General features: G+C 46.3%; 6 protein-coding genes across 6 annotated transcripts; 2 read left to right on the plus strand and 4 right to left on the minus strand.

The window, feature by feature from the left end:
• Nucleotides 1-321: 321 nt before the first annotated feature.
• LOC128708316 (matrix metalloproteinase-2-like) lies at nt 322-5,602 on the plus strand. Its single transcript, XM_053803290.1, has 8 exons — nt 322-435; nt 505-657; nt 2,286-2,401; nt 3,816-3,977; nt 4,061-4,347; nt 4,428-5,063; nt 5,176-5,325; nt 5,490-5,602. The coding sequence occupies exons 1-8, from the start codon at nt 322-324 to the stop codon at nt 5,600-5,602; spliced, it is 1,731 nt and encodes a 576-aa protein (XP_053659265.1).
• Nucleotides 5,603-6,723: 1,121 nt separating this feature from the next.
• Nucleotides 6,724-8,405, plus strand: LOC128707523 (probable dolichyl pyrophosphate Glc1Man9GlcNAc2 alpha-1,3-glucosyltransferase). The gene is made up of 3 exons (XM_053802479.1): nt 6,724-6,782; nt 6,847-7,507; nt 7,614-8,405. Exons 1-3 carry the CDS (start codon nt 6,724-6,726, stop codon nt 8,403-8,405), a joined length of 1,512 nt encoding a protein of 503 aa, XP_053658454.1.
• A 437-nt stretch (nt 8,406-8,842) lies between these two features.
• LOC128719861 (probable insulin-like peptide 7) lies at nt 8,843-9,334 on the minus strand. The gene has a single exon (XM_053813500.1). It carries the CDS (start codon nt 9,332-9,334, stop codon nt 8,843-8,845), a length of 492 nt encoding a protein of 163 aa, XP_053669475.1.
• A 1,101-nt stretch (nt 9,335-10,435) lies between these two features.
• LOC128717909 (glutamyl aminopeptidase-like) lies at nt 10,436-13,147 on the minus strand. The gene has a single exon (XM_053811585.1). The coding sequence runs from the start codon at nt 13,145-13,147 to the stop codon at nt 10,436-10,438; it is 2,712 nt and encodes a 903-aa protein (XP_053667560.1).
• Nucleotides 13,148-13,372: 225 nt separating this feature from the next.
• Nucleotides 13,373-16,175, minus strand: LOC128708802 (uncharacterized). The gene is made up of 4 exons (XM_053803783.1): nt 16,063-16,175; nt 15,758-15,983; nt 14,989-15,685; nt 13,373-14,910 (listed from the first exon to the last, which is right to left on the minus strand). Exons 1-4 carry the CDS (start codon nt 16,173-16,175, stop codon nt 13,373-13,375), a joined length of 2,574 nt encoding a protein of 857 aa, XP_053659758.1.
• Nucleotides 16,176-20,180: 4,005 nt separating this feature from the next.
• On the minus strand, nt 20,181-25,041 carry LOC128717910 (kinesin-like protein Klp98A). Its single transcript, XM_053811587.1, has 7 exons — nt 22,945-25,041; nt 22,610-22,732; nt 22,344-22,466; nt 22,088-22,266; nt 20,737-22,022; nt 20,494-20,666; nt 20,181-20,423 (listed from the first exon to the last, which is right to left on the minus strand). The coding sequence occupies exons 1-7, from the start codon at nt 25,039-25,041 to the stop codon at nt 20,181-20,183; spliced, it is 4,224 nt and encodes a 1,407-aa protein (XP_053667562.1).
• Between the last annotated feature and the right edge of the window lie 2,841 nt (nt 25,042-27,882).

Here is a 27,882-nt window from a genome sequence, read left to right on the forward strand (position 1 = left end):
TTCCGGTTCGTGACACTTTCCCAGTTGGTGCTGATGCTGTGAGCAATTGCATGCCATCGCTGTCTGGTGCGAACTGTGTGTGTGTGCGCTGGAATAAGAACAACATCGGCAGTGAAATGGGCCAGCAAGATCGCGTCTTGATCGTGACAATAATTAGCATCCAGTGGCGGGATCGACAGTCTAATTATGTTGCCGGAGCGAACAGCATCGATGAGTGTACGCTGCAGTCCGTGTTGTGCCCAGTGAATCTGCGTTTTGGCCAGCGGTAGTTCATTGTTCTGCGTTCTCGAGTGTTAAATCATGAAACGATTTCCATCGTCAATGGAACAATATCGGATGCATTTATTCGGTATGTCTATCGCTGTGGTGGGCATGCTGTGTTTAATATGTCAACCCAGTGTGAGTGGAGCACCGGCCGTGCCTACGAAAGAAATGGTGTGTAGTGCATGGAAAAAGGACCCGTTCGGCTATTTCACGCTTCAAACGCTGGCTCTTATTTCGTAGATTGATTTTATGCGAAGATTCGGCTATCTGGAGAAGGGACCGTCCCAGGCGGAAGCCCTGTACAGTGGAGAAGCGATTGTGGAAGCAATCAAGCACGTGCAGAAGTTCGGTGCAATACCACAGACGGGCGTTCTGGATCGACAAACGATCGAGGTAAGTAAACGATTCGGTGAATTATCAGTTTAAAAGGAACTCTGCTTTTACATCGAACATGGACTAATAATCTTATGATATTTGATGCCCATATGATGTTAAAAACGATTTGCATTAAACATTGAATTTCATAATATATTTAAAATAACGAAAAAGTGTTCTACATACTTCGATTCATTGACCTCAGTTCTTTAACCTTAAATGAAGTTCCTATGCTGATCGATAACGAAATAATAAATCAGACCTGAGAAAACCAGTGATAGAAATTGTTAAAATATGTTAAAAATGTGAACTAACTCGTAAATATATTCCAAATTAATCTTTCTTTTTTGCATTAACGAAGAACGGCGTATTCAGCGTTTGAAGCCTTTTCTATTGATGGTCACTTTACAAACAATTTCGAAGAGCTGAGTTATGTTTTAATACATGTTTGGGTTTATGCTACCGAAAAGATATGTAAAAATCATGCATTAACGATGGTAGATTTGTTTTACTCCTAATCAATTAGTTATTTTAAGGAAAACAAAATGTCAATATGGCCTGGCTGATCGAGATGGAACTAAACAAAAAAAAGAAAAGGTTTCAAGATTGCAATCAATCGATTGATACATAACGACTTTTCTTTAAATCATCAAATGATATTTTCAACTATAAAATCACTCACTCTCAGGAATTTCGAATCAATTATTTATTTAGGAATATCACAATAATAGGAAAAGCTGTATAAATTAAATGACATATAAATGTTTAAATTACATATATAACATATATTCCTGAGTTTCCTTTCATTTAGGAAACTCAGGAATCGACAAATGTTCTTAAATGTTTTGTAACAACTATCTATACTCTGTTATATCTTGTAAATGTCGAGCCCACCCTCGGGTTCAATTCAGTAGATGCCATGGTGGGTCGATTGAGATCAGGTTGGATTTTAACTCTGTGGTGTCTTTGGACAAATACTGTTTGTATAAGCACTTAAATAAGCTACTTCTTCTTCTAAGTTGGCTCTACTACTTTCACAAATCTTTATTCACCCTGCCTAATTGGTTCTCCGTGTCTTTCATTTCTAAGAGTCGCTTGTAGAAAGGACTTAGTCCAGTCAAGATTTCAACACAGAAGATCCTGCTATTGAAAAAAACATATTCTAACAATATTATTTTATTACCCAGTGTAATGCTTCGTAAAAATAAAAGCTGATAAGACAGTGCGCTAAATGTTAGATCATTAAACCAACTTCACATTATGAATGACAAGCCAATCTGGCGTGATTGTATTGGTTTAACTAACGAGCAAATTCCAGTCTTTCGCCGTCTTGCATGGAGGTGCGTGTTTTAAGCATCAGGATTGAAGTTAAATAAAACAGGAAATAAGCATACCGACACTCAGCAGGCGTTGTGTTGCACGAAAACATAATACACTTGATTAAAAGATGTAACAAATGTTGTACAAGTGCGAAATATTGTGTTTGAATCAAAAACAATCTATAGAAATTGAGAAATATCCTTCAATAATGGTCATTTTAATTCCCTTTCTCGCTCTCTCTCCGCTGCAACACTTACGCGGCCACTTCCTTGACGGCGCCTAACCTTCCGGCACACCTGTTCGACCGATCGGTTCGTGCGATGCAGCTAATGTCAACGCCCCGGTGCGGCGTGGTCGACGTGATGCAGCACGATCAATCATTGCGCCACCGGCGGTACGTGATCGGATCGGAGAGCTGGCGCAAGCGGCGCATAACATACTTGTAAGTAGCCAAAAAAAAACAAACCCCGGGACGAACGACCAGCCGACTCAGCTACAACCTTTCATCCATTCGTACATTCGCTGATTTTGCCACCCGGATAGCCCCCAACAACAAACAAAAAATTGACGATACGAAAAAAAAAACCTTTGGGGGTCTGCCCCAAAGGATGAAACGAAAAACGAGTACAAAACAAAACCAACGATGCCCTACCTTAACCTCGTTTATTTATTTTTTTCTTTAACATACTCCCTTGTCCTGCCTAAACAGACAATCCCTTCCCGTTTTTGGGCTGGGTGGCTTTTTATGGTGCGAGGTCGATTTTAGTCGATTTCTTCCTCGTTGCGCATACCGTGCCGTTGCCATTTCCCGATTGCTTTCGTACGATCCACCGATAATCTATGATCGATGATCGGTCAAACGAGCGTGGCCGATCAATGGTTTAACCCTTCAATGCTTCAAAACAAATCAAGTGATGAACAGCAAGTGAAAAAAAAAAGTATTTACCTTCCTTTTATAAACTCTAAATCTAACTGCTGTTGTGTGTATTACAAGCAAATACTAACAAAAAAAAAACTCAGATATAATAAATTCTCTCGAAACTTCCCCCTAGCTCCTAAACCCAATCGATCTTGTTCCAGCAGTACCCGAGCAGGGGATGAATGCTTTTGACTGAATCGAACAAAAAAAACACACACACACACACATTTATGGGCATACGAACCATCCGCATGCGAGGCTTGATACTTCTGAGCGGCCATTAGCTTTCGCCTCGATAGCCATTTTCGTTTAATTGGTACGGCCATTCATTATCCCGGCGAAACACACCACAGTTGCAGCCTACCGACGGCCACGTACAAACGAGTCAACAACAAAACCCGTACCGCGTGTGCGCGCGCGCCGGCGAAAAAAAAATGGGAAAGGAAAACTTTCACTTTAATTGAAAATGATCATGCGTGCGCCATCTTTGGACGGGACAGCACCGGCCACTCGTGTGGGGTTTTATGATTCGGGGCGGTCACATCACCCATGGTGGACAGGTGCCATTTTAGAGCATTAGCATTTTCATCGATTTATCAGCGAAATCGAGCTGTTTGGCGGTCACCAGCCGGGACCGGGCGGAGTTCTTCCACATTCCACGCAGTGTTGGGCATTAGGGGAATGGATTGCATATTACCCCGATCGTGACGCTGATTACGTGCCATTAAACGACAGGAGACCGCAGCAAAACAAACCCCCGGCCAACGCTTCGTGGCTTCGCTAAATTCTTACTTTCATCTGTTGGAGTCGTGGCTAATGATCTGTGCAGGCCCTGGAGTACCCGAAACCGGGGTGTCCGCGCTGTAGGAGGTCCGTTTTTCAAATCATCTTTCTCTTCTCGTCTTTTTTTTCCCCGATCACACACACACCACTACAGCATTGCGAACTGGTCCAGCAAGGTTGGTGAGGACGCGGTGGCCAAGTTTATGGCCAAAGCGTTCGGCGAGTGGAGCAAGTACAGCAAGTTGCGCTTTGTGCGCGTGTACGACCCATCGGCGGACATCATCGTCGGGTTCGGTAGTGGCCATCACGGGGACAAGTGAGTAGACACGCCGAGGTTGATGGTGGTCTGCGCAGGGTAAGGGGGTTTGATCGATTAATGCCCGGCCTATCCGACCACAGCTACCCGTTCGACGGTCCGGGAAACGTGCTGGCCCATGCGTTCTATCCGTACGAAATGAATGCCTACGGAGGCGATGTCCACTTCGATGAGGATGAAAACTGGAAGGAAAACTCGACGCACCTTAGCGAAGGGGTGGACTTTTACTCCGTCGCCATACACGAGCTGGGCCATTCGTTGGGGCTTGCCCATTCACCGGTCTACACGTCGCTGATGTTCCCGTACTACAAGGGCATTGCGCAGGGAACGCTCGATTACGACGACATCTTGGCGATGTACCAGCTGTACAGTAGGTTGATCCAAATCGTACCCTTAGCTCCGAACGATATGGTCCAACCTGTTTTTTTTTTTCCTCCCCGTTCTTACAAGTACAAAACCCGCACATCACCGATGACCCGGATTGGATGTACACTACCGAATCGGTCACGGCTGTGGACGAGCTCTTCACCGTTACACCTGCACCGAGACTGCCCGATTGGGACAGTGATCCATATCCCGAGCAGGAACCGGTCAGTACCAGCACCACCACATCCTCAACGACGGCAGTCTACGACATCCCAATCACCTTCGTCGGTGACTACGAAACCGTGGACGACCATATCAGCCGTTACCATTCCCGGTCACCGCCGGCCGTCGTCACAACGCACATGCCGGCGGAGTACGTACCGGTGCCGGACATATGCAGCGGTAGTTTCGATGCGATCGGGTTGCTGCGGGGTGAAATATTCATCTTCAAGGGTCCGTACTTGTGGCGGCTGACGGAGAAGTATCGCATCAAGCAGGGTTATCCCGTGCGCATTTGGCAGGTGTTTCGGGGATTCCCCAAAACCGTCAGCCATATTGATGCGGTGTACGAGCGGTGGGATGATAACGCGATCGTACTGTTTTCCGGCCGCTTCTACTGGGTGTTTGATGCGCTTAACTTCCTGCACCCGGAAGTACGGCCACTGACGGACTATGGGCTACCGGAAGAGCTGAAGCGGATCGATGCGGCAATGGTTTGGCGTGAGTGGCGTGATACACGTCCGCAAAGAGGGTGGATTAATTCATTTCGGTTTTTTTGTTTTTGTTTTTGCTTTGCTCTACTCCCTCTCTCGCTGCACGATTGATCTGCTAGCGAAAAACAACAAAACCTACCTGTTTGCGGATGATCGTTTCTGGCGGTACAATGATACTGCCGGCGAGATGGATGAAGGCTATCCGTCATCCATGGACCGTTGGTTTGGTGTACCGAATAAAATTGACGCCGCAACGGCGGTCGCAAGCGGTAAGTAGGAGGGGGTTTGCGCGAAGAAGCAACACTCACCAGCTGTAACCTTTCTAATCGTGCTATTTCCTGGTGCGCTGCCGGTAACCTTGACATTCGTCGTATTATCGCTGGTGCCCGCCCGGGGACATGCCATTCTGCTCCATCTGCTCCATCTGCTCCAGGCAAGACGTACTTTTTCAAGGGAAATTACTACTGGCTGTACAATAACGAACGGGTGCGTCCGGAACGTGGATACCCTCGGCGGACGGGAAATATATGGCTCGGATGCCGATAAGATGCAACTGCGATGCGTTACGGTCGGCAATAGATTATGCACTGGGAAAGAAGCAGTAAATTGACAAAGAGTAGTTTTATGGTATTTGATCAAAGTTTTTGAATGCTCTTTCTGACTAAGTAAAAAATAGTACTTCTTAAATACAACTCTTAACAGTATGAATAAATATTGGAATTCGTTTGTTGTATTGTTAATCTAATGATTGACTGGGCTGGAACTTTGTAGAATTTGAAATTTAGTATAATTTCAACCGATAGATTAGCATCAAGAGTCTTTATAGGACGAGTATAGCTTTATAACTTTTATGAGTGACTTTATTCTCATATTCAATCAATCACCGGAGGTTAAAATCGCAATTGATAATGGATAATCTATCTCTCTCTTCCTCTTCTTGGCGTAACGACCATCTAGGCCATGCCTGCCATTTCTTGCTTAATACACTTTATTTTACCTCGTAGCGTAGGATAGTCGGTCCTTGCTATAGGGGTTTGGTGAAGATGGGATTTTGGATCGGTCCTGTCGTGCGAAGGCTGGCGCCGCTACCAAGACACCACCCCATGTGGAATAATATATTTTGTAAAATTATCATACGATTGTTTCAAGACAAAAGGGGGCGTTGTTTCAGTAAAGTTGAATATAACTAATTGAAAAATATTTTTCAAAAATGATTTTTGCTTGGCCAAGCTTTTCTAAATAGCGGACCCATAGTGCAACATTCAAATTTCAAGCGTGTTAAGCGTTTCAAGCATTTTTTTAATCAGAATTGGACAAATCTTTGTTTTTCGCATCAACAATCACAAAAACGGTTGCAATAAGGCAGAAAATACATACGCAACGAATGGAAATATTCAACTGTTCTGTTAAAATGTCCAAATTTTACTAATCAATCACAGAAAATGGAAAACACCCAAACCACCACGGAACTACTCCACCATAACCATTTTCACTGAGCTGACATGCGTTTTGACATTTCGTCGCTTGAACGTTGTTTGTTGTTGTTTTGAGGTGTTGGCAACTGCAACGAAACCGGTATCGATAAGCAAATGTTCCATTCCAACCCGTCGGTTGCAGTTCGTCGATGTTTAGTTTTGTTATAGTCTAGTAAAGCGCGAAACTGTACAATGTTTTGGCACATATTTTTACTCGTTTCCGGTGTAAAGCTGCTGTTTATTCCCGCCTAGTAAGTATGAACACTTCAACAGTATTCGCCAGACAAGCAATCAGGGAACTTATTATTTCCACAGCCGTTCCACAGACTTCGAAGTGCACCGCAATTGGTTGGCCATAACGCACAGTTTGCCCCCGTCCCGATGGTATTACGAAAAAACGAGCGAATGGACATTGGATTATCCACCATTCTTTGCCTACTTCGAGTGGTTCCTCTCGCAGGTGGCCAAATCGTTCGATCCGCGTATGCTAGACGTGAAGAATCTCAACTATGCATCGGAGCAGACCATTGTTTTTCAACGCTTTTCGGTCATCGTGACCGACGTCATCTACGCACTGGGTGTTCGTCGTTGTTTGCGTGCGCTGACAGCAGGTAGTGGAAATCCGTCCCGTTCCATTCTTATCGGCGGTGCGCTCCTGCTCGGCAATGCCGGCCTCCTCATGGTGGACCACATCCACTTCCAGTACAATGGATTCCTGTTTGGAGTGCTGCTACTTAGCATCGGGGCACTCATGGAAAACCGCCCATTACAGGCAGCGCTATTGTTTGCGGCGCTGCTCAACTTAAAACATATCTTCATCTACGTGGCCCCCGTTTATATGGTTTATTTGCTGCGGTTTTATTGCTTGCGCGATTTCACCATCGGCCAAGCGCTGGTTAAGTTAATCAAGCTCGGTACCGTCGTGCTGGGCGTCTGTTTACTATCGTTCGGTCCATTCTACGAACACATTCCACAGGTAAGCTCGATTTCGGTCATTAATTACCGGCACGGTACTAATGTGAATTTATTACCCATTTTTTATTTTCGTTTCGGGGGCGACGCTGTACCATCCCTCACTGCAGGTTCTTTCCCGACTGTTCCCCTTCAAGCGTGGCCTGACGCATGCCTACTGGGCACCTAATTTTTGGGCACTGTACAATACGGCCGATAAGGCACTAGCCGTAACACTCGGTAGAGTGGCCAAAGCTTCCAGCACTGGCGGTCTGGTACAAACATTCGAACACACCGTTCTGCCATCAATATCTCCCGCTGTAACATTTGCACTGACAGGTTTGTTTATGATTCCGGTGCTTCTTAAGCTATGGTCACTGAAATCATCCCCACCGTCAACTGTCTCTCTCGCCCGTTCTTTTGTGCGGGCAATCGTGCTGTGTGGTTGCACTTCTTTCCTTTTCGGTTGGCATGTACACGAGAAAGCCATCCTGATGGTGCTGATTCCGCTGACGTTACTTGCGATTAACAACGCCAATGATGCCCGTTGGACCATTTTTCTCGGTGTTGTAGCACATTATTCATTGTTTCCGCTGCTGTTTAAACCGGAACTCACACTGGTGAAGATTAGTTTGCATGTGGTTTACACCGCCCTAAGTGTTCTATTGCTTAAGCTACTTCATCGTGGCACATTTTTCCGAACGGTGGAGTTCCTTTATTTGGCAGGATTTCCTGTCCTGTGTACATACGAAAACGTCGTACACGAAGCGATAGGACTGCGGGATCGATTGCCCTTTTTACCGCTTCTACTAACGAGTGTGTACTGTGCCGTTGGAGTGTTGTACTTTTGGGTGTCTTACCAAGTGTCCTTCCTAGGCACGAATGGTGGCGAAATGGTTACAGAAAGGAAAAAGACTAAGTAAAAGTAAAATACGTATTCATTATTTTGAATAACTTCCCAAAGTAATAAGTAAACGTTAGCAATAAAAAAGAGCCAACGACTGATAAACTTACATACAGAATTAAAATTTTTTTTTCGATGACTTAAACTTTTGTATTGTTTCTCAAATATTGTAGTGATTGCACCCTACAGTTAAGACTTTCTATTAAGGTAGTGCGGATTTCTTTATTTCACATTATACATACAAAAAATATGCTGCAATACACAACCATATGCTGCGTACGATGATCGAGAATACCGAGAAATCTTCCAGTTCTACCTCCACCTGCATCCCATCTCCTCCATTCCTGCGCGGTTACATTCCATCACCAGGCCATGTCACATCTCCCGTGTTGTTTTGTGTGTTAAACCAGCTAAACCAACACACCTACAAGAACCGTGTGTATCCGTTCGGAATCCTTACTTTCTTCGGCGATGCTGGTTTAATCGCTTGTTCGATGGACAATACTCGGCGTACTCCTCCCAGGTGCAACCGGTACGCGTGCAACACTCGGCCGTAATCGAACCGCCCGACCGCCGTTTGCCATTGCGTCGGGTACGCAGGAACGCGTAGGCCACCTCGCGATCAATCGCCCAAGGGAATGGTACGGTCTGCTGGGCATCATCCTCGACATACGTTTGCCTCGCTGCACTACGCTTTGTCATCCCGCCGGACAGGCCATCATCGCCGCTGCGTCTCGAAATCCGATAGATATCCTTCTCGCACGCCCAATAAAGATGGCGTATCAATTTCGCCCGGCAGCGTGAATGGCTTTCCTGGTGCCAAACCTTTTCCCAGTCGGCCCGGGTCCGCTCGCTGAACGTAACCTCCAGTGCATCGTCCAACCCGCCCGTTGCACTGACAATTTCGGCAAATTCCAGCAGCACACAGAGCGCCAACGGTAGCCACATCCTGGACCGTGTACGCGCCAGCTTGCCGGCTGCCTTAATTAGTCCTCCGCGTCTACGCACACTGTTCCCGGAGGACAGAGCTGCAAAATCCTAGTAACGAACATCCACTAACACGATCATCCCGATAAACGGTGCCAAACTTCCAGGAGGGTATTACACAACGTTCACAACGAACCGAACCGAATGTCCACACGCACTGGTTCACTTACGGCGCGAGCTGCGGTCCACCGATGAATGAGGATGTCCACTGGCTAGCCAAACAGTTTTTATACCTGGGCACCTTGCTCTATGCTGGCAGCTTTGATCCTGGCCGATGCATCATATCACACACAGTTCCCAGAAAACTACCACCGATGACGACAAACACCATCCCGGCATCCAATATATGACCGTTCGACCATTGATATTGACTAATGTAATGATCATTCGCAACACCAGACCATTCCGGGCCCGGCGTTCGTATGGTCGCCCGTTAAGTGGGGGTTCTGCTTTGCCCCCCTCCCCTTTCCCCGCCTTCCCCCGGCTCGTTTTGTTCACGTGGCAAACAATCACACAACACCCACACCGGTCGGCGACAAATGGCGTGACCTATGGTGGCATGTGCCGACCATACCGAAGGACGACGAGCAGCCAAAGACCGTCACACTGCGGCTAATCGAAACGGTACACATAAATTGGACATTCGAACTTGGAAGGTGCTGCGAGCGAAGGTAGTGCTGCAGAAGCGAATAAAAACACACAGTGGCCAGCAGAAAAGAAGTGCACACTGCACTGCAAGATTGCAGACAAACTATTCTTGTAGCAAGAATGTGTTTCAAGCACAACGATTTCCGGTGAAATTCTCAAACATTTTTGATAAAAAATATATTATAACTCATGCACCCGCTTTGTGTTTATATTGTGTTATTTATAACGTTATAGAATCATAAAATTACATTCAAAACAGCAGCAAAACTTTACCTAACAAAAACGTAGCGCTTACAGTAGTTATAGCTAAATCTGACCACACGTGTGATGATGAACATTGCCACCCAGTGTTACTGTCATAAAACGGTGACCCATCCCACCCCAAAGCCTTTAGGCACACCCAAACCCATTTCATTAATTCATCAAGCCACCTGCCAATGAGCTTTGCCGTCCGCCCGCTTCCTTCCCGTAGTAGGCGGCCATACGGGAATCGGTAACAAACTCCCTTAGCTTCGGTACCTGCTGCATGCGCCAGCTGATGGTTGACGTCATCACGGTGTTCGCGTGTGAGAGGAAGTTCTCCGACAGGGCGGCAGCATTTTTGACAATCAGCTTCCGTACATCTGCTGCCCGATTCCGGTCAGTGACCTCGGGTACGATTACGCTCAACAGGTGCTGCAAGCGTTGCCCATCCGACCCGATCCCGGCCGTGCTAACGGTGCGTAGGAAACGGACGGTCGGGTGCAGAAACCGTCCCGGGTCGGATTTAACCAAGCTCTCCAACACGGCAAACAGCTTGCCGGGGGTGAGAAGTTTCGTCTCCTTAATGCGCTCCAGCGCGACTATGAGTGGTTCGTGCCGGTCCTTCGGTTGACATTTTAATCGAGCGAATAAACGATCCCGCACGAGATCGTCAGGCGACACGAAACCTTCCACTATGTTGTCCACCGTTAGCAGTGGACAGGCTGGACGTCGCATGCCTCCGGCAGATTCGGCTTTTTTCTGTACGGAATCGGGTGCCGGTGCTGCTAGCCGAGCCCACCAATCGAATGCTCGTTCCAGTGCCTGGGACTGGAACAACGATTGGGTAAGGTTGCCGGCAAGTCCAAACATGTCCCCAACGAATCCCACCACAAACTGGTCAAACTGCTCCGACTGGAGGACACGCTGCAGGAAACCGACGTTCTCCTCCGCCATCGCCGTTAACCACGGCACGGGATCCGGGTGTGCCGCTAGTTCCTGCAGCATCTCGAGGCATACCTCGTACCCGACCAGACCGGTGCGGGCCAGTCCGAAAGCGTCGTCCACCAGTTTCGCCTGCACAACGGACGGCAACGTGGATAGAATGTCGACGATGGTGTTCCAACCGCGCTCGTCGTACTCCACGCGATAGAACCCAATCTGCCGTGGGTTCACAACCAGCACATCCTGCCACTCCATCTCCAGCCGGACCACCAGCTCGTGGTCACTTTCCTGCATCCAAAATGCTGGCCGATACTCGAACTTTCCCGCGCTGCTGTTGGTGTAGTACGTAATCGGAATGTACCAGCGCGAGTCGGTGTCCCGGGTGGCCACCGCTTCCGGCTGGTGACGCTGCTGACGAAACCGGACGAAGGAACTGTTAAGACGTTCGACCGTCACCACCGGATGTCCCGGTTTGTCTGCCCAGCTGCGAAACATTTGCTCGACCGTTGGACCGTCGGGCATCGCCGGGAAGCTACCGTACAGATCGCCCGGAGAAACCGTCCCATTGCGGTATCTCGCGAGGTACGTCCGAACGCCACTTTTGAAAGCTGTCTCGCCTATCGAACAGTTGATCATGCGCAGTATGCATCCCGCCTTGCTGTACGTGATCGTATCGAACAGCGCCTCAATTTGTGCCGTGTCCGCCGGCAACGGTTCCACCGTCAGTGCATGGCCTTCCAACGCGTCGGCCAACAGTGCCGGCCGCATGTGCCGTACGGCGAAGGATTCCTCCAACGGGAGCAGCTCCGGGTACAGGTCACTGCCCAGCAGCATCTCGAAGTACGTCGCAAATCCTTCGCTCAGCCACAGGTAGGACCACCACGCCGGTCCAACTAGATTGCCGAACAGCTGGTGGGCCGTCTCGTGACCGATGGTAATGACTGCCTGGGCACGCTGCAACCGGTGGGCTTTCGGTGATAGCACCAGGAACTGTTCATCGTACGCTACCAGACCCCAGTTCTCCATGGCATTTCCAAACCGTGGAATGGCGGCATGGTCCAGCTTCGTTAGACCCAAGCGTTGCCCGGTGTACTCTTCCAAGCTGGTTAGCAGTGAGGTCGCTGCCTGCAAGCTAAATTGTAGCTTTTTCTGATCTTTGGGCGGTGCCAGTATACCAACCCGCACGCCGGAAGGGCTGCTCGCGTGCACGGATGTAAAGTTGGCGATCAGAAACGATACGAGGTAGGTTTGCATCGGTGGAGTACGCTCGAACAGTACCGCCTTGTGGCCATCCGGTAGCCAGGTGATCGTCTTGACTGGGGCATTGGAAACTACCAGATGGCTAGCGTTACTAACGATCGTCACCTGGAACGTACTCTTAAGCGCCGGTTCGTCGAAACACGGAAAAGCGAGCCGTGCGTAACACGGTTGAAAGTGTGTCGCAGCCACAGCCATTGGAACTCGCTTCGGACCCCGGTACTGTGTGCGATAGAAACCGAATCGTTCCTCACCAAGCGTGCTGTTGAACGTAATCGTTAGCTGGATAACTTGATCGTCCGATCGGCGCAGGACACGAGCGGTCCGAATGCGCAACAGCTCACTAGCGCCGTCCGTCTCCAGCAACCGGTGAGGTATCTCTACACCATCCCGACATCTTCGTACGCTTATCGAACCGAGCGTACTACGCACGCTGTGCAGGACGATCTGATCTGTATCACTCGCAATGGCGATCCGTACCGACACGTTGCCCCGGTAGGTGAAATCGTCCACTCCCAAACCGGTCACCTCCAGGTGTAGATCGTAATGCAACGGGATGGTATCGTTCGGCAGACGACCATCAGCCGTTGCGAGCCTTGGAACGACCACCAGGCACACCGAACACAGCGCAAACCACAGCATGACTGTAGCCAATCCGCTCAACGCTCTACCACTATAAAGCATCCCAGCTGGCCAACCACTAAGTGCGGATCTCGAAAGCGTGTGCTACAAAACGCATTAAAGCTCGAGTGTTTTATCTGGAGCATAGTTGAGACACGTTTGTTAATTGAAACTTTAGGCGCGTGTGTTAGAGCAGATGGGTGTCTAAAGAACAATAGAGTACAGTTCTGCTATCATCCTTATCAACACCGGTGGCTACACCCCGATCAAACAAACAGTGCGTACTTATCACTGTGAGGAGAAATCGAAATCACTTTCATCGTTAACGGTGCTCAAGGTTGGCACATCCGATCCCGGATCCGGTGCTTCCTTGCAGGCGGAGGGCTTTTGCTCGGCCGTCGTAGGCTGTTGCGCCTCGGTACCTTTCTTCTCTTGTTTATCTTTCACCAACGGGGTGCCGACAACGGCCGATGTCTCAACTGGCTTCTGTTCGTCACCCGCTTGTGCGGGAGCACTACCACCAGCAGCAGTAGCAGCACTTGACAGCGGTTCCATTTGTTCGGGATTAGGTGCAATTGGTTCGTACTGCACGTCGGTCGGATAGTACGCCGTTTGATCGTTTGGTTCAGCTGCCGGTAGATGGTGGTCTGTTGGGTGGGTCTGTTGCTGGTCATCGTGGGATTGACCCACCTGTTGCTCATACTGCCCTGCCTGCTGTTGATTAGACTCGTCCATGTAGTACTGTTGCTGTTGCTGCGGATCTTGATTATAGTACTGTGCGTCGTACGCTTGCTGATCGTTGTAGTACTGTGCATTCTCATCATACTGATACTGCTGATTCGGATCCTGATATCCTTCCTGGGTTGCGTAAGAACTGGCAGTTGGATCGATAGCTTCTTGGTACTGATACTGCGGCTCTCCTGCTTCACCTTCCACGTATTGTCCTTCCTGATTGTTCCCGTACTGATAGGCAACGGTTTGTTGTGCATCCTCTTGTTGGTACTCTACCGGTTGCCCCATCGCATCATTATGATAACCTTGACTTATGACAGGCGGCTGCATTTGTTCCGTCGATTGATGAGCACCGGCACTGACATCCGTTTGGTAGTAGGGATCGCTTGACTCTACCGAATACGCAGGATACTCAGCCATGGAAGGATCATTCTGTACAACTGCTTGCTCGATGTTGCTGATTTCTTCGGGCACAGCTGACACTATTCCATGCGAGCCACCTTGCTGACCGGTTTGCTCGTGTAGATCCGTTTCTGGGGACGGTGGCTTGAAGGAACCTCCAGGGAATGCTTTCGAACGCAAGGCTTGTCTTGCAGTCGTCCAATGTTGGTTTCTTGTTCCAGGCTGTTGGATCGGTTGCTGAAACTGTTGCGCATTAAGTTCTGGAACAGGCTCAGGTTGAGATACTTCATTCGAGGTACTGTACTGCTGATTATCGTACAATGGTTCTTCGGGTTGTACCGGAGGTACTTCGAGATAATTCACATTAGATTCGTCTGTTGGTGCGTACATTACGTCGTTAGTGGCACTGATATCTTCTTGATGCATTGTGCCGTGGAAACCATAGGAATCTTCAGCTGTTAAGGGTTGGATCTCTGCATCATCGTGTGGAATGTCCATTTCAGGCGTTATAAAATTAGCCGCCAACTCCTGGACATCCTTTTCAACATTATTTTGCCTTTCATGTTCCATGTGAGAGTTCGTTTCTACAATCTTTTCACGGTCGTCTTTAACTGTTCCAACCGGCGATGGTTCATTGAAAGAGTGATCTTTGTCTGGCGCGATCGTCTCAGAAGATGCTAGATATTCAAGAGCTGAAAATACCGAACAGAAAGATATGGCATAAGTGTTGTTGTCATATAAACTTAAGAGAACTACATTCCGCTTCTTACCATTTTCCATCACCTCGTCCAATTGTTGTGATTCATCTTGTGATTGACCATTTGTAGGATTGTTCTGTGTATCGTTCTTGCTCTCAGCATCAGCCATAATGCTGAACTCCCTCAACTTGTTCGACAGCTCTCCAATCGGCTCATCTTCACTCATCGTGGCATCTTCAAGGTATGGCTCTCCAGTCTGTTTCACCTCATCCACCTCTACTACCGGCGAAGGAGCAACGATGCTTACCTTCGGTATCGGTTCCTTAAGCACCTCGCTGTCAATGTACCGGATAAAATCTTCGTTCGACATTTCAAACTTGTTTGCCTTCGTACCACCGAGGGCCATTTGCGCTGTATTGACTCCATAGTGCATCACCGTTGGTTCGTCCTGTAAGCCACCATTGCTGTTAAACGCTCTCGAATATGGACGTTCTTGGGGAACTGCAGCAGCATGGGAAGATGCCGGCACGAATGGTTTCTGCTGCGATGCAAGATAGTTGCTTAAAGCCGTCGGAGGTGGAATGGAATTAATGCTGGCCGTTTGCTGATGCGTCAGTTCGCTAAGGTATTGAACAAATCCGGATTTTTGAGGACTTTGGGGCAGTTTCGTATGCACTGCTGGGGGTGCAGTGATCATCGGAACACTGTACGATGGTATGGCTTGCGGTGCTGTCGACCAGGTTCGCATCAGATACATCTCGTATTGCGTCTGAAGTTGTAATAGAGAACAGAGGTTTTACGGTCAATTATCAACAAGCAAACGTTTAATACACCCACTCACCTTTAACATCTTCAGCCGATCCGTTTTGGCAGCTAACGATGCCGCCTGTTGATCGATTTTGTTCAACATCCGAAGGATACTTTCGTTACGCTCCGCTCGTTGCCTTTCTGCCTCCATCTGGCGTCGTTGCCGTTGCCTCATCGCCCGCACGGCAGCCTTTTCGCAGTCCGCTCTTTCGCGCATCAGATCTTCGAACTGGCGTTCCAATTCGGCCCGCTGTCGTTCACTGTACAATAAGACATCCGGAGACCCGTTAATTCAGAGGGTGCACGAAAGGGAAAGGCAAAACTCTGCAGCTTACTTACCACCTTCGTATGCGGCTTTCCATCTCCTCGAACTCGCGCCGATAGCTGGCACGTGCAGTGTGGTCCGCATGGAACAAACCGCCACCATCATCCGGGACGGTACTAGAATACATTGTGCAGTTTCCACCGAAAGCCCTTTATCTCTCCTTATCACTCGGTAGTTCCGTGCACAGATAACAAAAAGGATGTAATGGCCAATCAATTGCAAATCATCCACCAACAGTGGAAGTAGTACGTGGAGTTTTTGTTTGTCCTTATCCTGCCCCAAGGTATCCGCACAAGCTGTGCTGAACGTTGGAAGTAAGTTCCAGTACCAGCTGCTGCTATAGCAAAACAAAAAAAAAGAGTCACAATGTTAGAGAAAATCAATAATAGTTCACCCCACCCGGCATGATAAACAAAGTTATAAACAGGACAACACATTCGGTACTGCAAACTTCGTCCGCCCCCCCGTCTGTTTGCTTGCGTATGCAGCGGGACAGAACAAAGGACCGGAACGATTGAACCGGAACGATGGAAGGGTCGTTACGAAGTTCCGGACGAAACATAAAATGCAAGAATTTATCCTTGAAAAATGATAATTCGAAAGCCCAGGACATAGCCGGGCAAAGCACGCAACACGCTCGCATGAACGAGTACACGCACCCGAAGCAGTCCACCCTGGTACTGGATAGCGCGGGGCAAGGATTCACTGGACCAAAAACCGGTAAAAAGTGTTGGCTGTTGTTACCTTCCCCCCCGCCGGGTCAGTCACGCAAACCATGACCCTATTACATGGCCGGTTTTCGGGAGGTGAGCAGAGGGATGAAGGAAAATCTATTTTCAGTCCTGTACTTTATTCAATTGGGGACTTTCTCGCAGGAAGTGACGCCATTCGCAGACGGTTCACATGTTCATAACACAATCAATTGGTTTGTTGGGACAGTCTCTAGTTTAGGTTTGCGAAAGGTATCGAGAGCTGTTTCGCACCAGTTATTCAACGGCAGAATCGTAAGATAATACATAAAAACATATTTCAACTCGACTCCATCACAAAAAAACTCCATCGCATCGCTTTGAACGCAAAGACACAAATCATAGACCCGTTACTTGCTCGTCTAACTAAAAAGGTTACAAAACGAATTTAAATAAGTGTTCATTTATTCCTTCGCGACATTATTCTGTTGATTCGATTCCTGTGTTAATAACGCCTGCAACTATGCATCCAATATAATGCAATGTATCGGAGGCGCTTCAAGAAACAGATTGCATACCGTCAGGCGTTTGAATCAAAAGGACAATCCCGCAATGAATAGCAAAGTCCTTACGCCCGCAATCTTTGATTTTATGTGAGAATTCTGTCACAATACAGTTTTTTTGTATGAAACCACCTACTTGTAAAGGTAGGTCCCACCTACCTTCCAGATCACTTAATCACTTTACACTACACCGACGGTTCTGTGCGGTTGATTACTTTCAATTGATTTTCCATCGTCAAGCACAGTGGTGTGACCTTAACTACTTGACTTCAGCCACTGGAATGACACAAACGTTTGCAAGAGGATTGCTCTCCGCTAGTGCACTTCGAAACCGTTAGGGTACGAATCCTACCTTTGGGGGCACTAGCGTATGGCCTACTTCAAACGTCTGGGTGTATCATTGAATGTCGTACCCTTGCATTCGACCTGGTGCTTGGTCACGCATCGGTAACTTCGGGTAACCCATGGCAACAGTTGAAACAACCAGCAAGTTTGTTAGATATCGAAGCCGCACCGCTGTTCCATGGTCCGTGCAGGACACGCTCGTTTAGATGAAATGTTTGTCTGCTTGCACATGAAAGGTAATGAAGTAGCCTTTGTTATTTGTTTCGGATGTTGATTTTCTTTTTTTGCTTGTAATCACATTTTATAACACAACAAATTATTGTTAAATTTTCAATCGCATGTTTTCTTTACCTCATTCTATTTTTCTGTAACTTCACCGTCAGTGGTATTTGTCCCGATTTGAGTCTGCAGAAAGATTTTAAAACCAACCATCCGTAAAGAATGGAAAATTAGAAAATCTTTCATTGGTTTGTAATTTTAATCATCCGTTACACTTTACTTCGAATTTAATTCATCACCCAGTACAGTCTAATCATCAATTTGATTCTGTTTTGTTTGCTACCTGATCTGATTTGTGTTCAATTTTGCTACTACTTTTACTAGTCGAAATTTTGTTTATCAACGCACAACTCATCAGTCAATTTATTTCTAGCTTTTACATTTAAGCTAACTTATCTAACTATCTCATTCCGTACGACTTTATCTCTTCTGCATATTGCGAACTGCAATCCAGGGAGAAACGAGTTCATTTGTGTTTTAATGGGGTGTTTTTTTTTTTATACATGTTTATTTCATTAGTATTTTTTGTCGTTTTAATTGCCGTTCTACAACATCCATAACGGTATGCAAATGTTGTAATTTGATGTTCTATTTTCATTCCCCTTATTACAGGCTGTTTTAAACGTTCAACAAATTGCTGACTGTTCCGCTCTAAACTGTAATCGTTTCTTATACTTCAATACAGGCCTCTGTTGTAAACAAGCTCCTGAGTTACTTAATTATTACGTTCGAATCGTACTGCTCAGCGGCAGAAAGAGTTTTAGCACGGAAATGTCACCAAAAAGGATAGCAAATGAGCTTCTGTTTAAAACAAAATAAAGGAACCTAGTAAAATTCATGCACACCGGGAAGAAGCGTATTGCTTCGCAGCACACAAAAATTCTATGCCCAACGGCATTTGTTCTTCTACGTCAGCACAGTTGTGTTTAAAGCTAGCTTTAGATTTCCTTGATTGTATATATAAAAAAAACTATTTCTTACACACTTAATAACTTGGAAACCTTACGTAATAGATCGGTTTGCGGGAGAAAAATACATTCTATCACACGAAGCCTAGAGAGGATAACACAGGGGGATATGAGAAAAGACAAGTTTATCTAAACGGTGGAAGAAAGCACTCGATCAACAAATACAGATCATTTGCAACAGTGGTGCCCTTTCATTGGGCAAGCTACACTATAACGGGAAACAACTACATAACTTTGGGAAGGGTTTTAGCACAACTAGAACAGTAGCGGGAGAAGAATAATCACAGTTAGTTACAATTGATGAACATTTTTACCGAACCGGAACACAGTTACATGGGTTGCACGCGTTGTACGTGAAGTTTGATATGACATGATTATGATTTGTGATGATCAATTGTTGCTTGTTAGTTGGTTTGTATGTGGGGATTATAACAATAGTTAGTTTTATATGATCGCTCTCAGATATGGAGACAGGTTGATAGAAATTAATATTGTTTGTTTAATTAGAATTATCTTCCGAATGATATTCTTTTTTTTTTACTTCTTTCCACGCACTAATTTGGTTTTATAATTAACGCACAGACTAAATGATGCGTACTATTTACATTTTATCGTTTTACAATTCGTGCCAAATTTTCCCATCAGTCACCTTAAAGCCCCGTGTTCGACTTAAACTATCAACCGAGCAACACTTTATCTATGCGTACGATAAAGTCCGGTGAAGCTGGGCCAAAGGTGACGACGGTACCGATGGTGCATCCCTTTTGCAGGGGGGAAATGGATGGAAGTAACGCCGTTTTTAACGTATCATCACACACATACGCACTGGCACGCGCGAGATGAGCGATTATTGTCATTGTTTTGTCATTTCTGCTTGGAGCCTAACTGCTGTGCTATTCGATGCTACGTTAAAAGGGGGGGTAAGACACCGTGGAACAATCAAAGGCCACACAAAACTATCGTGAAAGGAAGGAAACATTTTGATAGCATAATGAAGAATTAAAACTTATTACATTACATTGCATAGGCCTACCGAACCGGATGATTGTTTTTTTCATCGCAAAGACGCGCGCTCATTGGATGTCTGCAATGTCGCTTTAATACAAAACAACTGGACTAAACACGAATCGAACCGGTTGATTTGTTCCTACCTATTGTATCCTTAGCCTAAAAACAAAACCCTAACAAATTATGCTTGGTCTAGAAATCTAAAAGTCTTTTACATCACAAAAATATAACCAACCCACCCCGGAAACCTTTACAAAAGCAACCGTTCGCTGGGGTACTATTATCCGGTTCCATGTTTGCCTGTTTCAAATAGGCCTTTCTTGAAAAATGGATGAAACTCGATAAGCGTCTGCTTGGTTAGACCGGGTCGTCCTTCACCCTCGTAGATGGAACAGTGGGGAATTTTGGCACACACGACCAATAGGCGGCGCAGGTACGATTCTAGCTGACGACGTCTCGTTTTCGCCACTGATTCCGTGTTGGATGCAAACAGCTCACGCCTCGGAAACGGTATAGTGGCAATCTGAATGTGAAGAAACATGGAATGTATATGTTATATCGGGAAGCTACATAAGGGATTTCTTTTTACTTACCTTATCGCCATACAGTTTCTTCATCGTTAAATGGAGCTCACGAAAACGGCTGTATCGTCGCAGCAATGTCCACCGTTCGTCGGGCAAGTTAATCTTTACCTCGTACTCATAATGCGTTTGTTTTCCCGCACCTCGTATAATGTACGTGGGTATGTTTATTGCATGATCGGAACCTTTAAAAGATATTAAACGATCAGGTATGGTATGTGTCACATTTGGCTTCCGTTACCACATTAAACTTACGATAGGTTCCTTCCATGGACGGTAACGAACGGGTAACGCTTGGTGCGTAGATACTATTTTGCTCGCGCGATCTTATGTACCCCGGATAGATGCATGAATTTCCCACTCGGCTATCATCACTATCGGTAAAGCTCTCGGGAATGTCACGCATCGAATCAAGCTGCAACTCTCCATCCGACAGACAACTCTTCTCCACGTCCTGTATCTTAATTTCGAGCTGCACGATACGCTTCTGCAAATCCTGCAGCTCACCAATCTTTCCGTCCAGCATCTTTTTATCACCGTTCGTTTCGAGAATTTTCATAATTTCCGCCTTCTTGCTAGCGATACTTTCACGCAGGTGGTTCATTTCGCACAGGATCAGATTCGCCGTCGACGAGGTTATCGAACTGTTGTCGATGGATGAACCACGCGACCTGCGCTCTTCCTCGTCGTCCTCATGCCGGCGTCTACCCGTCTGATCCTCTTCATCGTCCTCCTCTTCGTGGCTACCGTCGGTGCCACTGCTAACGCTGCTCACCCGTAACGGATGAATGCCGTGCCGGATGTCAAAGATTTCCGTACGCATGCTACTACTCTTGCTGTTATTGCTTCGGTTTCGGTTTGGTAGTGAAAGCTTTAACCGATTAGAGCCGGGTGTACCCGTCGATGACATCGTCGTTACCGTGGTACGCTCCTCATCCGAATCGGACGATTTGTGACGCAACCGAGGCGATTGCTGCTGGTTCGATTTCAGCAGCCCGTTTCCATCCGTCACGATCACGGTCGTGGTGGTAGCGGGCATCTTTTTGCCACCGTACTTAGGGTTCGGAGTCGATGAAGTTGCTAACAGGAGACAATGGTCGTCTGATTGAAAGAGCAACTTTGCCGTCCCGCTTCCAGGACCGTTCTGCCCAGCTACACTACCTTCGCTTTCGTTTTCGTCCGCTTCGGCCAACAAAACCGCAGCCGTATCGGTGGCTTTATTGGTTTCGAAACTAACACCACTATCGCTCATACCACCGTGCAGGCCACCATTCGATACAGCCTCCTCGTAGTCACGATCACCCGTATCAGATTCCGTACCGTCCTCTGTTGAGCTGGGTGTCGGTATGAGTTGGTTCAACGAGTGCAACGCAGGCGTGTTGAGCGCGGACACGAAGGAACAATCCGAATTGGCCGTGTGGAATGTGTCACACGTTTCTAGCGTCCCTGCACGATTTACACCCAACAGTAGATCGGTCCGTTCACCCATTCCATTCTCACCATCAGCTTCCCCGTTGGTGTGCGTGAGATTGAGTGTCATCCTAAAAACAACGACCAATTAGTATTAGTAAGTCAAGATAATCATTAATCTATTGTTGGTACTTACGAAAGCTTCTTCTGTTGAATTTGTTCCAGCTCTTGCTGGGTTCGCTGTTGTAACAAATCCCTGTTCTGCTGCATCAGTTCCTGTATCTTTTGATCTAGATCGGCAATCTTTTGGGTACTTTCTGCTAGTAGTTGCTCCTTTTCGTTTAGCTCCGTCTCATACTTACTGAGCTCATCGCGCTGTACAAAGAATGTAAACCAGATGAATTAATAATGAACGGTTTGCTCCAGTCGTAAATCGATAAAAAAAAGCTTACATTGCGCCGAACAAACTCCCGGATGTACTGCTGCGAGTAGTTGTCTAGTGAGCGAGATATTTGGAGTAATATTTCCGAATAGTCCTCCGTCTGAGGAGCGTTTCGTATTAGTTCACTGCTTGCCTAAGGATATCGTTACGAAAACAAAAATAGAAGAATTATAATTCGAAACAATTTCAAAGTTCGATTGATATTGAAATCAGTTTCAGAAAGGAAAGTGAACTAAATATAATCAACCAAATGAAATAAAGCTAGCGTTTGTCTACCTCGTCCAGACGGCCACAGTCCTGCAACTCCTGAAGCTCTTTCGCGACGTACTCATAGAAATCGCGCTTCTTCGTATCCAGCTGCGTCTGCAGAGCCGACAGCTGTCGCACTAATATGTCTACCTGGACTCACGGTAACGGAAGTGTGTAAAGAAGCGATACAACACAAAACCCATTCGGCGATGGTGATAAAACAAAGGGAAAATTAAATGAAATAAAAATGAATAAATCAATACAGAACAGAACACAAGTTAATAGCAAATGAATGTAGCACTGCCACAGCTAGCTAAGTAAGGATCAGGAAATATCCGTTGAATCATAGGAACGTTTCTTACTTGCGTCTTTTCATTGCTTTTCTCCCATAGTACCATCTCCTTCCGTGCCATCAGCTCCCCGATCCGACAGTCCAAAATAGTCAACCGATCGCGCTTGGTACTTTCCAGCCGTTCCAGCTCTTCGGTGCACAGTTTAATCTTATGCTTAAACTGTTCGTGCATACGCGTACGCTCCAGATTCAGCTGACGCAGCGCATTTTCGATCGTTTGCAAAATCTTCCGATGTTCATCCTGCAGCTCGGCATCCTCCCTGCTCGGTGTATACTGCCGGAAACGGAAGGCGTTTTGCGGTGAGGGCATAGTGCCACCACCAAATAAGCTCAGCGAAGATCCACCGTCGTCGTCACTTAGAAAGCTAGCGCATAGGTTTTCGCGCGACACTGCAATCAGCGAGAGGCGCGACAGATCGAGCCGAGACGATCGCTGCTGATGATTGTGCTCTTGACGCATTTTGGCCGCCTCAGCCGGATTGTTGTAGCGGAACATGTTCGTCCGGCCCAGCAACAATATATCGCCCTGACTAATCGCGGTCGGTACTTCGATAATGCTCGCGTTTAACAAACAGGTAGCGTTCGGATTAGGATAAATGGTCGCATTACCATTCGACAGCACGATACGACAGTGCTCCGGTGCGATACCGATACCGTTCAGCGAAATGTCCTGCGGATATGCCGCCTCATCGGTGCCGATCGTGGTTTCACCTTCCTTCAAGCTGTACAGCGTCACACCGGTGCTAATATCATCGTGGATGCCAATCAGATGCGGCATCTCAGAGTCGAGCACCACACCGACACCCGATTTGCGCAAACCTAGCGAACGCTGCTCGCGTAAAATCGTTTGCGCCTCGCGCCATTTCTCCGTCCACTCCTCGGTCAGCACCTTTTCCTGGGCTTCCTTTTTGTGCAGATCTTCCAGCACCTTGAGCTGGGGCTCGAGAGCGGCACCGCTGTCGCTCGAGAGCATCAACTTCAGCTTGTATATCTCATCACGCAGCTCGCGAATCAGCTTCACATTTGGATCCTCGTTGATCGTCGGCTTGTTGATGATGTTCTTCGCCCGGTTTGCGTACCGTAGCGTACTGAGCGTTTCGCTGTAGTTTACATCTGCCGGTGAGATGGCTGCGATCATGATCGTTTTACTGTTGCCACCCAAACTGTCCTTCAGCAGCCACGTCAGGATGGAATCACGATACGGGATGTACAGCACGCGTTTGTTGTTGGTCGGATTCGTTTGCTCGGCCAGTGCGGAAATAACACTGCCCAGTGTTACCAGCGACTTGTTAATGTGGGCGCCCTCCTTCAACCTTTGCCCGGTAGCACCCGTTGCGTTGGCTCGCTCGCTTCCGGCCAAATCCACCAGATGGATCTTCGACACGGTTTCGCTTGGCAAATCGTTGAGGTAGCGTGCCTGGACGAAGGTTATGGTGAAGATCGCATGGCTTCGACTGCTCGTATCGTTCATGTTCGTGCTGGCTGTCGTTCGCTGGATATTACCCTGTATCATACAATTCTGTATCTCCGAATAGTCCGACACCGGATGCTGGGACAGGCTTTCCACGTACGGTCCAAGCGTGCGGTGTTCGCGCACACGCAAACCATGCCCAGCACCGCTAGGTCCGAGCAGATCCTTTACCCGCTCGTTGTAAATTTCCAGATAGGAGCACTGCGTTTTGTATCCCGTACCCTCCTCCTGGCCCAGCTTCATGCGTGCAAACAGTGACCGACAGATGCGCGGGATAAGTCCTTGCGCTTCCGGTGTGCCCATCATCGTGAACGTTTTGCCACTTCCCGTCTGGCCGTACGCGAACACGCATGCATTGTAGCCCTGGAACGCACAGTCCACTATCTCCGTACCCAGATCGTCGAAAACGGTTTCCTGGGGCGTAAAATGGGGATCGTGCTCGTCCACCGACCAGTACGAATGATCAAACGTGAAGTCGTTAAACGGATCCTGGGCCGCACGGGACGCGAGATCGCCCCGTATGCCATTGCTAATGCCAAGTTTCGGTTTCAGCAAACGAGTCTTCTTCCCGTCCATCTGCACGATGAGCTTTGCGCCGAGTTCATGTTCTCTGTTGGAATAGAACAAAACAAGCATAGTATGAATACAATGAATGTCTCCTACATTGGATATTTTTTTTTACAAACTTATACACAAAATTTCAAAAACTAGTCTCCTTCCTCTAATCAAACACGAGATTTAAGATATGAATAGTCAGCAGATGCAGGTCAGGTCTCATGAAAATCCGGTGCAATTCTCTAAACATATGCCGCCCATGTTCAATGTTTCAAAAATACCCAGAATTTCCTGAAAATATTAAACCTGTTTTGACCAGCCTTGAAATATTTATTAGTTGTTCTATACAAAAGCGACTTGTTCGTTAGCAGAAGTGCCCAATTATTCGAGTCGAGTCTATACTTCCCCATGAAAATACTCCAATAATTGAGGTAGTTCGATTTTTCACTGTTTCCCAGTTCATTTAAGCCTTTCAAAAGTTTCTCAGTGTGAATTTATCTCTCTCAAATCAAAAAAGTTAAATTTCATTTCAGTGGTTACATTACATTGCGAAACTAAAGCCATCCCAGTTTCTAGTGGCTAATGATCTCAGACAAATATCGATCTGATTGCTTTGTCATAGCTCGATCTTTCTATCAAATCGTTCGCCCAATCTATTTTCAATTGACCCACAAAACTCCATCAGTAAGTAGCAGTTTTCCACACCCAAGGGGGCGTTGTTGATCGTCCAAATCAGCCAATGTTTCGTTCGCAGTCCAACACTCTTGCTACAGCTCCTACAGCCAGAAAAGGGAAGAGCAAAAAAAAAAAAAAACAAACCCCATCCCGACACACAATCAGCTCTCAACGAAGCATAGGGGAAGCTTAGCGTGATTTAGCGATAATTCATTACTGTAGCACTTTTTTGTCTGTTGGTATGATTCACTTCCGGCATTGCAAATGAAGAAAAAATATATATACACTTTCGTTTGCCGAAAACCTCCCCTTATGGTCATTGATTGGAGTTTAGTGGGAACCTCACCCATCACAAGCATGGGTGCGGAGCCCGATAATCATGACGGCTTCGTGCTGGTGCGTTCCTTTTTTGGTTGCTTGATAATGAACTATAACCACCAACCGGCACCGGGTCTCTGATTCGTTTCATCGGCCTGGGCGGAAAGAGAGCTGTTTGTCGGTGCTGATCTCATAAGTTCTCTATTTAATGGTACAGTATTTTGGGGGCTTTACGAAAATAGTTTACTAAAGCAAAAAATGGGAACAGAAATTGCAGTAATCAAGGGATTATTTTACATTTTAAACAGTACAAACATATGCGTTGTTATTGTGGAAAGGACAGATTTCCGATTTTTGCAATAAAAAAGAAACTGCGATAAGAAACTAACAAACCCAGCAAAGCCTATGACGTAAGCTTTTGTTAACGGTTGAAGATGCTCGAGCTTCCCAGCCATTGATAAACGGCATCGTAATTATTGAAATTATTACCAATAATCGAAAAGCCCCGGAAGTAACCAGGTGCGCCACCATCCGTTTAAGTCCGTGATTTTGCTAAACGCAAACGAGTTACGTCGCGATGGTAAGACGTAAGGTTTGCAACTATTCACCGCAGTGGCCCGGCTTAGGTCGATTCGCCTCCACCGCCGAATTGCATCACCGTCTGGCGGGTTGTTTTGCCGACTGCGGGGCGGTGCGATTGTCCGTAGAAGAAAAAAAAACAAAACCGCAACTCTCATTACCAGCAACCGACCGATTGGATTGGATTCATATAATCCTCACCAAAAATTGACCTATAGATAGCGAGAGCGACCATTCGCAAACACCGATTGATTCATATTCCGAAAGTGAATGTGAAACTGGGAAACGCAATGTATATTAATTAAGCAGTGGCACTGCTGCGTTAGCGCTTAGCGTGTGCAGCTTATCTCCTGCCAGTGTAGCATCCATCGGCTGGACAAACACACAACACAGCACACAACAAAATAATAATCCTAAAATTAATACGAGCAAAAGAAAGCAGTCAACTGCAATCGACCATCACATTAGATGGAACTTGTTAATGGAATTAAAAGCAAGCAATTTGTTTCTTTTGCTGATAAAAAATATTTTCCTTTTGGTCGTAGATTCATCTTTCTTCCTGAATTTGTTTTAATATGTTATTTTAAAATAGAATTATCAGCCTCATTAGGTAGTCCTGTACATGGAATGTGTGTTTATTTATTTTTTAATTTCATGCATCAATTAGTCATGTACGCCAGATTGGTGTACGCTCATAAAATTCCATTTTGTTGATACGGTCAATCATTAAAGATTGTTAAACGAAACTGGTGCAGATGCTGTTCGTGTTAGCTAGCTTTGCTGTGTCATTTGCTTTTTGACCTATCATTCAGTATGATAGGTCGTTGATCATTGATAACAATGTTGGCAATATATTTCATGCGATTTAACGTCGTCAGTCTTACAGGGATGCGATCATGATAATTGGGTATAGTATTAGTGCCCAGCTGTATGAGATTACGAAGAGCTGTTATCAACTGTGCAAACCTTATCACTCACATATGCTATTAAACTAACATTCGTTCCAATTCCAATCAATCAAGTATTGGGTGAGTTAGATTCAAATGTTTTAGTCTGAATGATTCTTTTAAAGAAGTGAATAACTCTGAATCACTATTAACATGATCCTTAAGATTGATGAGCCACGGAGGGGCAATAAATCTTCAAAGTTTCATGATCGTATGAAGATTATCTCAAGAGCAATATATTTATAAGATTTCCTGTACACTCCAAAACATCCTTTTTGACCAATTACTTATGAATGTAAAGAGTTGTGATCTATTTTCAACATATTTTGTTGTGATGATTTTATAAAGCTTTAACTAAATGGTTAAGAAAAAAGTTCACATATTAGGTAATCATAGACAAAAG

The sequence above is a fragment of the Anopheles marshallii genome, chromosome 2 (assembly GCF_943734725.1).
Source record: "Anopheles marshallii chromosome 2, idAnoMarsDA_429_01, whole genome shotgun sequence".
Classification (NCBI taxonomy): domain Eukaryota; kingdom Metazoa; phylum Arthropoda; class Insecta; order Diptera; family Culicidae; genus Anopheles; species Anopheles marshallii.